We start from the raw sequence: 16178 nt of genomic DNA on the forward strand, positions 1-16178 counted from the left end.
TCGCAGTGCTAGTAAGAATCTTTACTTTCATCATAAAGTTCATTAATGCAACAGAAGGATGGTTTTGTTCTTCCTCCCTCATTGGCACTTAATTGTAAATTGGAGAAACTTTAAGAAGTCAGAAGGTTAATCTAAACATTATGTTACGAGCACCTTGCCATAGCATTATATTCTCATAAGGCAAATGTTTGTTTCATAAAGTCTGATTGTGCATCTTGGAGACCTATAAAAGGTGACAGAAATGCCAGTCTTCTCCAATAAGAAATAGGCCTTCATTTTTGCTTCGATGTCTTCAACCCTCCACACTCCCTATCCCTTAAAAAACAACAACAACAAAAACAGTACAGCCAATAATACAGCACAATATATCCATTACGGGCTGAGAGGAAATTGCAGTAGACAAAGGCAGAAAACACAGTGCACAGTAGACAAAATAAGATTTTATAAGATAATATTGTTCTTAAAAAAAGGGGATGGGAAAAGGATAAAAAAAAGAAAAAAAAGCTGAATATAAACAGCAATATAATTTTTCTAGTGGATAAGGATTTTTGGACTTCATAAATAAGTGAAAAATTACTAAAATCCTTTGCTATATAATATATAAAAAAGGCATAAAGTAGTGTTTTCCAGTTGTCACCTAAGCACTAGATGCAACTTTGTAGGAGTAAGTATTTGGAGGCAGCTTTGAGTTCTGAGTGGTACAGGCATTCCAGCAGGGTAACGCTGCCAACAGCAGAAGAAATCCTCCCAGTAAAACACAAAAGCCACTGAAATAGAATGCAGTGTCATACTCCTGCGTCCAGTCATAAAACCAACCTGAGGGTGAAAATAAAAGAGAAGAGCATCAGTGAAGAGTTAAACAGAACACAGCACTGTAAATCAAAGGAAAATCATGGGGATAAAACAAAAGGTTAAATGTAATTCACACTATGACCACTTACACATGAAATGTGCTTTTAAGCAAAGCCAAAAACAGAACAAAATCCAGAGAAACAGGGTTTAGTTTTTAAGATTTTTATATCATCTTTCTATTGTTATTAGAACGAAGTAGGACTACCCACATACAAATGGGGTTCTGATAATCTCGTGTTAATTTTAACTTGACCTTACCTACAATTGGTGGTCCGAGGCTGTTTCCAAGTCCAGCAAAGAACATCAGTATCCCATAAGCATGAGTCAGTTTCTCAATTCCCACAGTCTTTGTTGTTACATATGGAAAAATTGACCAATTCCCAGTCAGAAAACCCAGAATCCCAGAAAGCACTGCTAATGTGAAGTAACTTCTGGCAAATGGAATTGCAAGCAAGGCCGCTCCCATCATTAGTAAGGTAAGTACATATAGATACAATGTGTTAACCCACTTAAAATCTGCCAATATTCCTAAAATAAGTTTGCCAATAGCAGTCATAATGCCTATAATGGAAACAAGGGGCATATGATAGTCTTCTTCATTGATGTTTGCACTTCTTGCTATGTCTTCCATGAGCAGAGAAGGAGGAAATCCACCAATATCAAAGAGCAAAATGGCAAAAAAGAGAGCTGAAAATACTCTGTTCTTAAAAAGAACTACAGTTTCCTCCCAGTAGTTCAAATAGAGCTGCCATTTTCTTTTAGCTAGTTGCTTGCAGAAGTTTGTCTGTTCCACAACTTTCTTTTTATAAGTGTCTTTCTCATTTACATTTATTGAGCTTAATACATTCTTATTTAAAATATTATCTTGTTTGTAGTCAGGCACATTGTTTGTGCATTTCTCATCAGTGTAGCCCTTTTCAAGGATGCTTATATTTTCTTCAACAGTTTTTTCTTTTTCATGGTAAACAAAGTATTGATCTGGGACTTTGTCTATACGTGCTTTTTCTGTTGAAGGGGAATCAGATGACTCCAATGGTCTCATTAAGCTGCCACATGCTAATATATTTAGAGAGAGTGCACCAACTATTAGCAGGCAACCATCCAGTCCGTACAGCTCAATAAGCTCTCTTTGTAATGCTGCATATATAAAGAGTCCAACACTTGAGCCTATAAAACAAGAATAACATAACTGAGAACTTTGTTCACCAATAAAAAATTAACATTCCTGTGACAGCATATTTTGTAGTTGTTGAAATGCAGAAGTCATTTGTGCTCCTCTATTCTCAATCTAATAAACTAATTATCTTCCCTGTTTAAGTCAGTTTCTTGATTAATTATGCACACAATATTTTTATTTTTACAAAATAAAAACATATTTTTATTTTTACAAAATAAAAACATTTGAGAATTTATGATGATTAACACCAGCAAACACTTTTAGAAACAAGTAGAATCCAGACAGTATCTGACGAAAATTATACACATATCCCTTTAGGTACCATGTTCAGTAACACTCTGAATCAGTTCTGTTAGAATTTCACATAAGACCGTTTTCTCCTTTCTCCTCACTGCTGCCACCTGCCTCCTCTAAGGAAGAAGGAGACCAGTGGTTCACCAAGAGCCTTTCTACAAACAGCAAGTGACCATCCGGTGTTTAAAGAGAGTAGCTCAGAGCCTACAGGTAAATTTACTCCAGAGGCACTTCTGAAGCCCTACAGGTCCAAACATGCATTTGAGAAATCTGACTACTCAGAAGAAAATATTGAAGGGTAAGCAACTACAAGGAGCACAAGCATTTTATACAATCCTACCAATGTAAAGTATGCACTCTTGGCTAAAGTGAGCATAGATTCATTGTATAATCAATGGATATTCACTCACAAATACAAAGCACTGATTTTTCAAGTCAATTTAAAGACAAATTTTTAATTATTTTCTGAAGAATCTCTAGGTTTTATGAAAGTAATCCATACACTTGAATGTATGAACTAACACTCAAGTAAGATCAAGTCCCACAGCCAACTGCCTGCAAACCCAATAAAAGCCACTAAAAGTATTTCTAGGGCAGAATGCAGTAGTGGTTCCCCTTTATTACACCAGTGTAGGTCATCTGTACATAACTTGGGGTACTAACGGTACTGACCAGGCCCCTCTTAACTAACCACTGCTTGAGAAAAAGGATCAAAGACACAGTATAACACAGAAAGACAGGTGTGGAACAGTACACTTCTTTAACTACTTCTACTTGGTTCATTAAGTTAATTTCTCCTGGTAAAAAGTGCAACACCACAAAACCTAAAGACTGAGAAAGGCTGCTCAGCAGCCTTCAAAGAATTTCCCTTCTATTATCAGAGGTTCATTCTTCTAAGATCCCTTTCACACGCATGGATAAAAATTGGGATGAGATTTTGGAACATTCTTTGAGCTTTCAGACATTCATCTTCCTTTTATACTGAAAAGGAAAACAAAAACAAGACTAAGCCCAAACTTTAACTCTAGTTTTTAGGAAATAGTTGATGAGAGATTATGTTAGTCCAGCATTTATATTTATATCTCCAGTCTCTTTTATCCGTAATCTTGTGTAAGTACAAAGAGAAAGAAGAGAGCTGTGTAGAAAGTTTCCTCTGGTATTACTCTCATGGAACACAGCCCAAGCTACTCATAATCTATTTTCATTTTGGTGAATTGCCTTTTCTCATCTCTATGGATAATCCACATGACCATATAACTGCAGATGTAGTTACTAATTTATCTGAAGCTGACTGTTACATGCTCATTGCTACTGAGGCTTTCACTTCAGGAAGTAACTAAGAAAAATATAATGCTCGTTTTTCTACTGCCAGAATAATATTAGCTGTGTTAGCACTGAAAAGTTAGAGAGAACGGCAATTAAAAATCATACCTGTTGAAATCAGACCAAGTGCAAGGCCTCTGCGTTTGTCAAAATACTGGCAAGTGATGGTAACTGTTGCAGTATACAGAAGGCCACATCCGAGTCCTGCAAAGAAAGAAAAATAAGGCATAAACTGTATTCAGGGAAATGAATATCCGCTTATTCCCTAGATGTGGTGTACCCCAGACACAGAGATGCTTTTAAACCTGGCTCAGCACCCATCACACTGACAGTGGCATTTGGCTGCCAGCACTGTCCAAATCTTCTCTCCCTACGGCCAATGCCAGTTCCCAAATCTGCATGAAGCTGGCTCAGTTTGAGCAGTTCACCAGCTCACATTTTATGCTGTGTGGAAACAGTTAAATGGCTGGCCTGGGCCAAAAATACAGCTTTGTCTGCATGGCACTGTACCATAGCTAGGACACCCTGCTGGGTCCTGATGGCCAGTAAGGCATCTAGATTCTTGACACAGTTAATTGGAAATTTGATAACCACCCACAGCAGCCCTCTGCAGCAAAAAAACAGCCCCCCTCCCACCAGGAGAACAGCACTTTCATGCCCTTAGCAGAGCACCTTAGGTTCAAACCAGTTTATGTGGAGAACAACACTGCTCCTTAATGATCTCTCATTTACTAAGTTAGAATGAGTACATGAGTACAAAATTCCTGAAGGGATTTTATTCTTTCAAGATTAGTGCTTCCAACCCACAGAAGACCTGCTTGAATCTACCCCTCCCTCAGGGTAAATGAGTATTTCCATCTCTAGCAATCATATTAACAGAGAACAAAACTGCTTTTAAATCCCAAAGAACATATGCATTGCCTTTGTCTTTCACAACGAGGTAACAGGCTGTGTGACCCACCCTGAAGTAAGTTACTCTATGGTAACTCAAGTCCCAGACTATGGCTGCCTCTGTGAATCAGCTTCTTTCGGATTACTAAACCAAGACTTAAAAAGCTCTAAGTCTCTATATGAAAGGGAGATGTTTCTTACCAACAACAATCCCATATGAAAGATAAAGAAAGTATATGCTAGGTGCAAAACTGCTCATCATGAGGCCACCAGCCACCATAAAGCCACTGAAGATTGCTACTGGTCTTGCTCCAAAGGATGATACACATATGCTGCACACAGGACCTAGGTAAAAAGCAGGAAAAACAGTCCTGTAAATAGCAGTAACAGGAAGAAATACAAAAACCTTGGTCAATGTTCCTTGTGATAATAAATATATAATTACACTAAAAAACAATTGAGTACACACGGGATTCTTTAAGAGTAGGTTATAAAAACATGAAAGATCAAGCTTGCAAGAATTCTGCTCAAGGAATGCAAAATTATAAGAGCAGGGAGGAAGGGAGAGAGCAAAATATAATATAAAAATAGGGTGATACATACATTCTATACTATAACACTGTGACTACAAACCTGAGAACTTGTACGAAGGTTCTGAAAAAGAGTCTTCATCTGTACGTACCAAAAAATTTAGACCCTCAGCCAGGCTTTAGCCAAGCAGACTTTTTTTAATAGAAACAAAAAACGGTATTTCAGAAAGGAGTATCAGTAGTCGTCTTGATATGAGATGAAAGGTAGAAAAGCGAAATGGAAAAATCTGATCATAATCACAGTAACAATGCCACCTGGTGCTTAGAGAGAGGAAACATCTGCTGATGTAGCACATAAAGTCCAATGGTACTCTTCCCTGATTTTCGAGGGCACATCTGCCAGTCAGTATTTTATTAAATAACTGTTCATTACCTGCCTTGACTATTATTGTAAAATTATGGAAAATAGAAGTCATTTATTGAGAACGTCCAGAGCAATGTTTACAAAGCTTGCAAGAGGTTTCTCCTTCTCTTTGTCCCCCAGCATTTCCTGGTTGGTTGGTTTTTCAAAACAAGAAGAAAATACAGGCAACAGCTATACTCTGCCTCCACTGAATCAGTTCTTCCCTCACAGAAGTTGTAGAACAAGCACTTAATTTTCTGTTGTGTGGCCATTTAGCATGCAAGCTCCGCATCCTGCATAAATAAGTAACCAGCATGGGACTTGGCTCACAAAAAAACAAATTCTCTTCTGAAACCCCCCAGTTCCAAACATTCATAGACGTATCTCAGACCCACAATCCTAAATTTGTCAGCCATGAAATTAGAAGTTTGATATACATTCAAATGACATTATTTAAAGAACAAAACAAAACAAAAACCCCTCACCATCTTTGCATCATGTTCACATTGATAAAAAGGCACCTCACAGTCAATAGAGTCTGTGAAAGCAGTAATTTCAGAGTCTGCTCTTTTTCAGGTCGGTTCTCCGACTCACACAGAACTACGATTCCTGGCAGATGGGAGCTGAGCCCAGACATGATATAAGGTGAACAACAACACTTGGAGCTGATGACGGTGTTTGCCTGGGTTTACAGACAGGAGCTAGCAGCTGGGAATGCAGACAAGGTGTTTGTGTGGTTACCAGCCATGGGACAAGGAGTTCTGGCAGGCAGGAGCTCTGATTCGCTAGCAGGTGAAACAGCCCTCAGATGGAAAGCAGGTCAGAACTTCTGCCCTATGTGAGAGCTGTTTGCTTAGGAAACTTAAAGAGAACAGAGTTTGAACTGAGATTTAACTAGGCAAAAAGTCAGAGTTCATGAAGAAAGGAGAAAATCTTCTGGGGAAGTTGGGTTTACGTGCATTCTAGAAACAATGAGAAAGGAAGATATAAGCACTTGCTGCTTCTCAAGAACCAGCACGCTGTGGGAATGAAAGTCAGCCAGAATAACTTGGGCAGAGCAACTTGCCAAGAACAAAAGCTGAGAGTGTTAGATTGATGCTGATTCCTAGAATTACTTACAAGAACTGGCAAATTAAGATTGGCATGTTTCTTAAAACTGCAGGGTTTATAATAAATAAAGGATTGAATCTGCATCATATTAAAAAAAAAAAACAAACAAACAAACTTCTACACTAAAAGAACGTTAGGCAGTGATAACATAATTCAATTAAGCAGAGGAATTTGCATGCTTTCTACCCATTATTTCTTACCCACTGCCCTGCTGAAACAAACAGTATTTCCCTTACACGTTCTCTCTACGTTGTGACATATTCTTCTTTCAGAAGCTCTCTGCCCAGCCTGCAGTGCTGATATGGATTGCACTGGTTGCTAGCAAAGGATTCAAAGTAAAATGGGATCTCCTGGAACCCAGCCAAGGAAGGCAGGGGGAGAAAGAACCGAGGAACACATCTGCATACTGTGACAAGGGCACTCTTCTCTGGAACATCATCAGAAGCAGCTCTGACAGGGTCCAAGGAGATGTTCTTCCATCGTCTTCCCATTACAAAAAATAATCCCAAAAGAGAATAGAATGTACAAAGAGATCTTTCTGCTCTGACATGGAAAATAACCTGCACAAAACTAAATAACTCATTCCAGTAAGTTCAGAATTAATATGTCGTCTCACACAGCAAGAGATTTGGCATCTCAGCAATGGCTCTGTTTATAAGAAGGAGCACCACTAAAGCAGTTATAGATCTCCAGGATGAGAAGAAAAACAGATCCATCTTCCCTTCCACAACAGGCCTTACTTTCTCACTCCCATTATTATACTGCTAGAAAATAAGTCACAAAAGAAAACCCCCACAAGAGCAAGCATCTTTGTTTCATTTTCCTGCCTCTCCACAGTTCTTAACTCTGTTTCCCAAAGAACACTTTTTTCAATAGGCAAAGTATGTTTGGTTATTACCATGGTATTTGCACAGGAGTTTACTGTACACAAACATGTCATTTTCTACAAGTAATTCAAGCACAATGGGTTCAAGGCAGTTAAATCTGGTCGAACATTCAGCTTTCCCAGAATGGGACTGAGACTTGCTCTGTGAACTCCTGCCCTGGGGATTTTGTTCAAAGTGGATGCTTGTATTCTCAAGAATGTAAGAGTCAACGCACAATCACACAGCAAAAAGATTTACAGGCAGTGTAAAGGTTTTTATTTAGTCAAATGTTTCAGAAGGATCCTTCTACTGATAATACATTTCCCATCATAACATGAACAGAAAATAGAATCCCAGTGGCAATCCTCAACAGGAAGCACAGATAACATTTTGTAGGCCAGGATTTTCTTCAGTTTCCTAAGCAACTCCAGAGGTTAGAACTAGAATTGGAATATTTGAAGACATAGCTCACAATATACCTCTCTTACAAATTAAATCTCAGAGGGTTTTTTTCTTTTTTTTTCTTCCAAGTAAAGTCTATCAGGAAGAAACCAGCCCACTTTACCAGAAGGGCAGCTAACTCTAGGAAGAAAACTGAGTTCTCTGAAAGACTTCAAAGGTAGCACTGGAACTGCCAGTGGTGTTCTGCATACAACCTATCAATGATCGGCTGCCTGGTAATTGTTCTATATGCAGAAGAGTGGTCCAGATGCTCCCTAGAAAAAAAAAAACTGGAAGAGGCAGCAGAAAAGACACGCTTTCTCTTGATGGAAAACGATCAAAGGGAAAGAACTCCAGAAAAGAATCAAGCTTACATTGATATTTTCATTAGGATTTTCTAAATAAATAAAAGATTTTGCACTCAGTGAGATCTGGATGTGACAGTGATTCCTTCATGAAATGTGAAAACAAGCCATATGCTGCTAATGCAAGATCTTCACAACTGCTCTGATCTTCCGACCTCTGTAGACACACTCCTTCCAAACAGATGCTTCCATCTGCAATTTCACTACAGAGCTGTTTTCTTTTATGACATCAAGAGCTAACACTCTCTTCCTCAGTGTTCTCACACAGAGCAAAAAAAAAAAAATACTGCAAACAAATGCGCTCTTCCTTCACCCTCATATCTACAGTCCTCCTTCCTCACTTCACAGCTACTAAACAAACAATGCTGGGCAACAGTTCTTTTTCTTATCGCCCACATTAATCTGACCCACCCTACCTGTTGGTATCTCTACTAGCTCCTTGAAACAGCAGAGTAAGAGCAATGCTCATAAACTGTAAGCAAAATAAACTGGACATAACACAAGAACATTTTTTGCATACTACAAGCATTGCTAAAACCTGCTGAAAACAAACACAGCATCCTCTAAGAGGTTTGTATAAGAACACAGATAAGAAAAAGAAATCCCTCTCTAACTCATTAAAGAAGATCACTCCCTTTTGATAAAATTTTTAGATGGACTGGGCTTCTCTTTGGAGGAATCTGGGGACCCTCTCCACTCCTTCCATGTTCTGTACAGTTTCCACAGCCTTGGGTGGGAGCTACCCATATGCAAGGTTTTTTGTCTAAAACTCTGTAGATGGTCTTTTGCAGAGTTGTACAAATATTGCTTGACAATACAAAAGTTCACCATTTTTTTAGACATTTAACACAAAGTACCTCAGGCCAGCAGAAACACTCCATTAATTTATCAAGACCTGCTTTTCAAGAAAATTTTCCCTTTGTTCTTAATTCATCAATAAAGGGAAGTGGGAATGAGAGACATACTTCTGGCTTACCATAAACAGCTGTGGTGCCAACTACAGGTGCCAAGGTCTTTGTCTGTTTCGCTTTTAACAAGTATAACATGGATCTAATTTAATTTCAGGCTCCAAATGGATATCAAATTAAGAACACTTGGTGCAGGAGAAACAATCTTCAAGAACATAATGCATATTTTCCTCTGGCCTGCTTTACCAAGCAAAACATAAGCGCTTTTAATTTCTTCCTACACAAGAAGTCCTACATCATCCCTGGAGCCATCTCCCACATCTATGATAACCAATCAGTGTTATGATACCTCACGTTGCAGACATTGTCTCACCACTGTGCTGTACAATGACACTGATGCATTCTCTTTTTTTTTTTTTTTAAACTTACTCTTCTTTCAACACACGGTCATAGAAAGTTCCAACTTGAGTCATCCCACAAGGAAGCAATCGGTCAGGCCCCTGTCCCACTTCCGTTTCTAGCTGATGAACTTTTTTCAACTCAGAGCTGGATTGTCCTTAGCCACACAGCCTGTACTCCAACGGGACAGTAACTGAACACCAGAGTACCAGGGAATTCGTCTCAATAAACAAGATGCTGTACTGGGTTTCTATGTCTTGGCCTAAGTTTAGCTCTCACGCAAGCAGAGTAAACACTGTAGAAAGGATATCAGCAAAACAAATGTATCAGCACTCATCAGCATCTACTACTTTAAAAAATGTTTAAAACTACATTTACAGACAGGACAGAAACTTTTCTCACTGCCAGCTGTCTTTCACATAAGGACATAGTCCTGCTTTCAGTTAAATTACAGTATCAATCTAGCAAACTCACTAGACATACCTCTCACTGTCACAGAAGTTATCTGATGTATTTTTCAATGCTGATAATGAGAAAACAAAACAAAACAAAAAAACAACAGAAAACTGGTATCAGTGACAAAAAAAAGCATGAATCAAAGTATATAGGCTTAAAAGAAAAAAATAATTATATTGCAGTCTCCGAACACAAACAACACTTATCCTGGACACTTCAAATATACCATTTTAAAGATAAACTTGTTAATCAGCTGAAAGTTAAAACTAAACAACCTCTATGATAAGATTACATACTCTCAAGGAAGCAATTAACTACTGAGAAAAGTTACAAGAGATGGAGAATGCGCTAAACAAACACTTTCTGATAATTTAGAAAAATATCTATTAGCCTGATCATCTATTTAACGTAGGCTACAACACACAATGGTCCTGTGCATCTGGCCTGTAATACTAGAACCTGCAATTGATAGAACCAGAATTGATAACAAAAACAAGTTCACTTGTTCTATGATCATGAAAAGGTTCTAACACTGCAGTGTGTTATACCATTGATTTTGCACTAAAAACACATGCTTTTTGCACTAGTGACTGGGTCTCTCCTGCTATGAATTCTGCAGGAAAAACAGTTTCTGTAAGAGACTGCATGTTCCACAAACAAGAATGAAAATACTCCTTGTACCAATCTAGAAGGCTAATCTACTGAAGCCCTTGGAATTATAACGTGATAAGAGATTGAGACATTTCCACAAATAAAAAAAAGGATTAATTAACTGTATCTTTTTACAGGCTTTTTGTAGCCATTCCTGCTCTTCAATGAGCTGATCTTTAATAAAAACACTTTTAGAGAATTACAGTTTTTAAGGTCACTTTTTACGCAACATGAAAGAATTCTGATGAGCTTTACAGTCACTGACACTAATGCATCCTTCTTACACAGCAAGGAAAGAGGAACAAATCTCCCACAGAGAGCAACAGAAGATATGATGGGTGCACAGATTCATGAGCATCATCAATTTCATTGTTTTAGTCTTTGCTAAACCTCCTTCATAAGTCCCTTATTTGCAATAAAGAGCTTTTATCGTCAGAGCCAGAAATTACTCCCTCAAGACATAAGATTTCATATAAAAGGACAACGGGATTTTTCCCTTATTTCCTGCTGTGAACACCAAACCAACTGGACAACATCATCATTATTGTGTTTATGTTAGTCCCACAGAGAAACTTTTACATACTTCAATTTAAAGGGTACTGGGGGAATTTTCCAGTAGGATACCAGCACACCACAGAATTGTAAACCCTCAAAAGCATTCTAGTTTTCAGTAGAGGTTAGGATAATCACAGTGCCCTCCAATAAGTTTAAATCAAGTAGAGTTACTACTAAGGTCAGATCCCAGCTTGACAAGACAGCAGGATCTTCCATTTAACGTAGAACAGGGGACACAACTTTTGTTTTCAGTCAACTCTGATAACTTCAATGCAATTAAAATATTTCTCTGTACTTTTCTTTGAGCTAAAACTACAAATTACTGTTCAGCTTTCAAATCCCAAACTGAAATAATAAAATCATACTGACAGACTGTCAAAATGTCAAGCAATTTAATCATTCCACACCAAAGCAATTTATAACAGCACCTTTTTCCTGCACCATTCAGTCACAGAAGTTTCTATTTGCCTAAAAGCACATTACTGACAACTGATCACAGAGGCAAGGCAGAGGGAACTAAGAAAGCTGGAAATTAGCACGGTGTTGCCATATGAAGAAAGGGTCTGAAGCTCTCATTAGAGGAGTGAGCCAAAGACTTCCAGTCTGCAGAGAGGTTTTTCCTCACTCCTTCTCTTGCAATCCCCTTCTGCTTAGTTTTCCTTCAGTAACTATCTTGTTTGGCCTTATTTTCTCCCACAAGTTTATTTAGGCTTTAATCCTTTCATAATAAGAGTAAACGCCCTCAAAACAGAAAAGTAAAATTCTATAAAAGAAGAATAGACTCATACACCCTCAGACTGAATATAGTTGTGTGGTGAACCATCTGCCTTTGCCTCTTCCTGTTCTGCCTAGTGATATAAATCCCTAACACAAATGCAAGAACAGTATTTGGCCATTTAGAGTTGCATAAAGCAGAGGCTTTTGTTCAGTTCTGTATCATGATTTGAATGTCAGTTCTCTTTTCAGGAGAGATTTCCTCAGAATCCTGAACTAGATTTCAGCCATTAAGTTACTTGAATGCTTTTGCCCATAGCAATATTTCTGCTGATGGGCCATTTTTCTCCAGATTCAGCAAAAAGGTAATAGCTCCCTTGACAAATCTTTGAGAAGCAGAAGTTAGTCATGTTACCAGTAGAGTACCCATGGCTCACTAGTAAAACAACAACAGCAAAACAGACCTATGGACTTTCGCAACGGTACTTAATTTTCACAAAACCCTGCTGTTCCTCTTCAGGACAATGTCTTACTAAAATAAATTAATAAATAAAAAGCTTCCAGTGAAATTATTTTATTTAATGCTACTTTTATCCATGGCTCAAAAACCTTCAAGAACAGCTTTTTTCACCTCAAACAAAAAGCAAGAGAGCCCAAATCTACTTTACTTGGTGAATTTATTTCTAGAGATAAAAAACAAGTAACTAGTTTATTAACTGATTTTTTTTTTCTGAAGCACTTAAGACATTTCAGACTAGCAGTTTGCCCTGATTTTAAAGACACTAATGCAAATGTTAGCCAACACCACATTAAAAAAAAAAAAAAAAGTCCTAACAACAAAATTACCGTTCAGTTTCTCAAGTGTAGTTTGGTATTTGTAGATTATTCAGATACAGCCATTTTGAATTTTATAAGGTTAATACTTCTTCTGCTATTTTACCATTGTTTTGGTTTATTGAAAGTGTAACTATAAATGCAATATTCTTACCTATCTTGACCTGAAACAAAAATACACTATTCCTCATGCTCTTTCGTCATTTACAGCTGTGTTTCCCCTATATTCAGCACTAGTGAGGCAGCACCTCGAGTACTGTGTCCAGTTTTGGGCCCCTCACTGCAAGAAAGATATTGAGGCCCTGGAACGTGTTCAAAGGAGGGCAACAAAGCTGGTGAGGGGTCTGGAACACAGGCCATATGAGGAGAGGCTGAAGGAGCTGGGAATGTTCATCCTGGAGAAGAGGAGGCTCAGGGGAGACCTTACTGCTCTCTATAACTTCCTGAAGGGAGGTTGTAGTGAGCTGGGGGTCGGCCTCTTCTCTCGTGTCATTAGTGATAGGACCAGAGGGAATGGCTTCAAGCTACGGCAGGGGAGATTCAGGCTGGACATTAGGAAGTATTACTTTTCAGAAAGGGTGGTCAGGCACTGGAATGGACTGCCCAGGGAGGTGGTGGAGTCACCGACCTTGGGGGTGTTCAAGGAAAGACTGGATGTTGTGTTGAGGGACATGGTTTAGTGGGAGCTATTGGGAATAGGTGAACGGTTGGACTGGATGATCTCTTAGGTCTTTTCCAACCTTGGTGATTCTATGATTCTATGATTCTATGGTTAAATACAATTCCAAAAGCACACACAGATGAAGGCATCTATTAGAAAGGAAATGTTTCCATTTAAGATAGATACTGTATCTACACTTACTGGCAAGCAATCCGATTCCATTTGCTAGTGATCCAACCCAAGCAGTCTTGCCTTTGCCTTCTCCAAAAGCATCCAACCATTCCAAATACAAGACTCCCACCGCCAGCGGTGATCCGTAACACAAGAACTGAGTAAAGAAGGAAACGATAACAATCACCCAGCCCCAGCCCCCATCGGGTGGCTTCTGAAACACCATCTTGTCAGATGAGCATAGATGGACACGTAGACCCTGTGCAAACAAAGAAACAAACAAGAAAAAAGAGAGAGTCAGAACAGAGCATTAAAATCTGGGCTTGTTAATACAACTGAGCTGTAGAAGTAAGATAATGCCAAGCAAACTTCAAGAAATACAATAAAAAGCAGCATACAGGCAATGAAGATGAGTTGCCATATGGTATTTCTGATCCTTCATAGTCATATATGGTTCCCGTTGTACAGTGCGAGTCATATATTAGTATGTCACACATCCATCAGCACTGCACTGCAGAAATGGATCACATTTCGTTTTCTGAATGCTACGGAAGCTTTGCGAAGGCCCCAGGCACCAATACATGGTGCAGTACAGCAAGAGAAACACTTGGTCACTAGCAGTTATGCCCTTGGTTATCCTAAGCAAGTACACAGGCCCAAAGGCAAAGGAAGACTACAAGTATAAAATAACTCTAATAAATAATTTAGGTATGAAAAAAATTCAGAAGCATAAAAGTATTAGTTCAAGGCATGGCAAGATCCACCGTCTGTGCATCTCAGCTTTAAATAACTAACTGTCCTCACCTTCTTAGGGCTAGTTTCTGAATGTAGAGAGAGGTGCCTCTAACTTGTAGCAAAGGATTTATTAGTTTCCAGACTAAATTGCTTTGGAGTTTGGATGACTCCATTGATACGTGAGTTCCCATGCATGCAACTAACCTGCCCTCCCTCTCTTTAGGGAGCAATCTGCTGAACTGATGATCACAAAACCCATGTTCTGTTCCTGGCTCTCTCACTAACCAGATGTGTGATTTTCAATCGTTTTATTTTCTTTACCCTGTAAGACAGAGACAGATAAGATCTCACTCTGTTTCTTTCAGGACATTTTCACACCACAGCTTAAGCATTAAGAGTGCTGCAGTAATGGTTCTGATCTGGGAGACCCCGGGGGCAAAACAACAAAATAAGCAGGTCTTACTGTCTGTTTGTGAAGAGGTGCCAGTTCTTTAACATTTTTTCAGTGAAAAGGAAAAAAAAAAAAATGACTGCTTTATGAAAGTAATGATCTAAATGAGTAGATTTTAACAGAAGTCCCATTCAAGAGTCTGCTCTTCATGATCAGTTTTTAAGGATTCATGTGGAAAACTCACCAAAAAAAAAATAATAATAATAATAATGCAGTATAAAATTGCAAAGAATAAATACTATACAGTGAGACACGAAAAGAGCTGGTTCTATCTAATTCATAGACACAATGCTTAAACGTTACTTCAGGAGTAGATACTTACAGATGACAACAGGCAAGTCCTTCAGCCCCCTACAAATGTAGCTTCATGTGGCAGCTCTACCTGCAGAAAAAGAGCAGCAAAGCAATTGTTCAGCCCAAGTATCACTGCAACAGTAGAAACAGTATTTTTACAGAGGAAGTTCAGAAGAATTCAAGTTACAGAGTTACCTCAGTGGAGAAATACTGATCCCTCCCCCCCCCATTAATCAACAGCTGACAGCAGCCTTGAGCACCAAATAACAATAACATGACCTACTAACATAAAATAAGCCTTGACATTCGAGGTCTTTGGGGAAAGATTTATGGTTTTAACCTAATAACTGTCCTTCATGATATAGTATTTCCAGTTACAATCATCATGAAGTTTTCTTTCAGTTACAAATCTAAATTCTGATTTACTCCTTCAAATGTCTGGCAACTGTCCATTGATCACAGTGGATGCCAGGGTGATAGCTGTCTGAAATCACAGGATACATAAGGCACACTAAAAAGCTGCTTAAAGGTATCTTCCAACAATAACCCTTACAATTACACAACAGAGGATCTCCTCTATCTCTAAACAAACTACACTACATGTATACACATGAACCTCTTCTTGCACTAAAGAAGTGTTTGCTTTGTCCCTCAATGGGGTAAAAATGGTGGAAATTAGTTACAGCTTCTAGAAAAGACAGTTCCACTGGGGGAAAAGTAATAATAATAATAATAATAATCACATTGTAGATTTTGAAAACTCACCAAAATATGGATATATACAGTGAATAATCCCAACTCTTGTTTGTTTAAGGTCTCTAGAAAACAATACATGCTAGTTGTTATGCTCACAGCAAAACTTTGCAAAGGCACAACTCTCACCTAACTCAGTTCTGCTATTCTTTGATACGATGGGGAGGAAGGGAGGGCAGGTGATGAAAAGTTTTCACAGCCTTCAGTCTTAGTCTTTTCTAATAGAAAGTTTAAAAGAAAATTTGGACCAGCTCCTTGTCTGCCTTTAGTCCGCATGGCTTTATCAACTTTAACAGAGTTCTGCCAAGTTAGGGCGGCAAAAGAGCTGACCTTTGACTTCCCAG

General features: G+C 38.5%; 1 protein-coding gene across 1 annotated transcript; it reads right to left on the reverse strand.

Moving 5' to 3' along the window:
- Positions 1-637: 637 nt before the first annotated feature.
- On the reverse strand, positions 638-13827 carry SLC16A9 (solute carrier family 16 member 9; the record flags this gene model as incomplete). The annotated part of the gene is made up of 5 exons (XM_079535333.1): positions 638-816; positions 1111-2019; positions 3755-3850; positions 4739-4882; positions 13632-13827. 5 exons carry the CDS (start codon positions 13825-13827, stop codon positions 638-640), a joined length of 1524 nt encoding a protein of 507 aa, XP_079391459.1.
- Positions 13828-16178: the final 2351 nt, after the last annotated feature.

The sequence above is a fragment of the Tetrao urogallus genome (genome assembly GCF_951394365.1).
Source record: "Tetrao urogallus genome assembly, chromosome: 5".
Lineage (NCBI taxonomy): Eukaryota > Metazoa > Chordata > Aves > Galliformes > Phasianidae > Tetrao > Tetrao urogallus.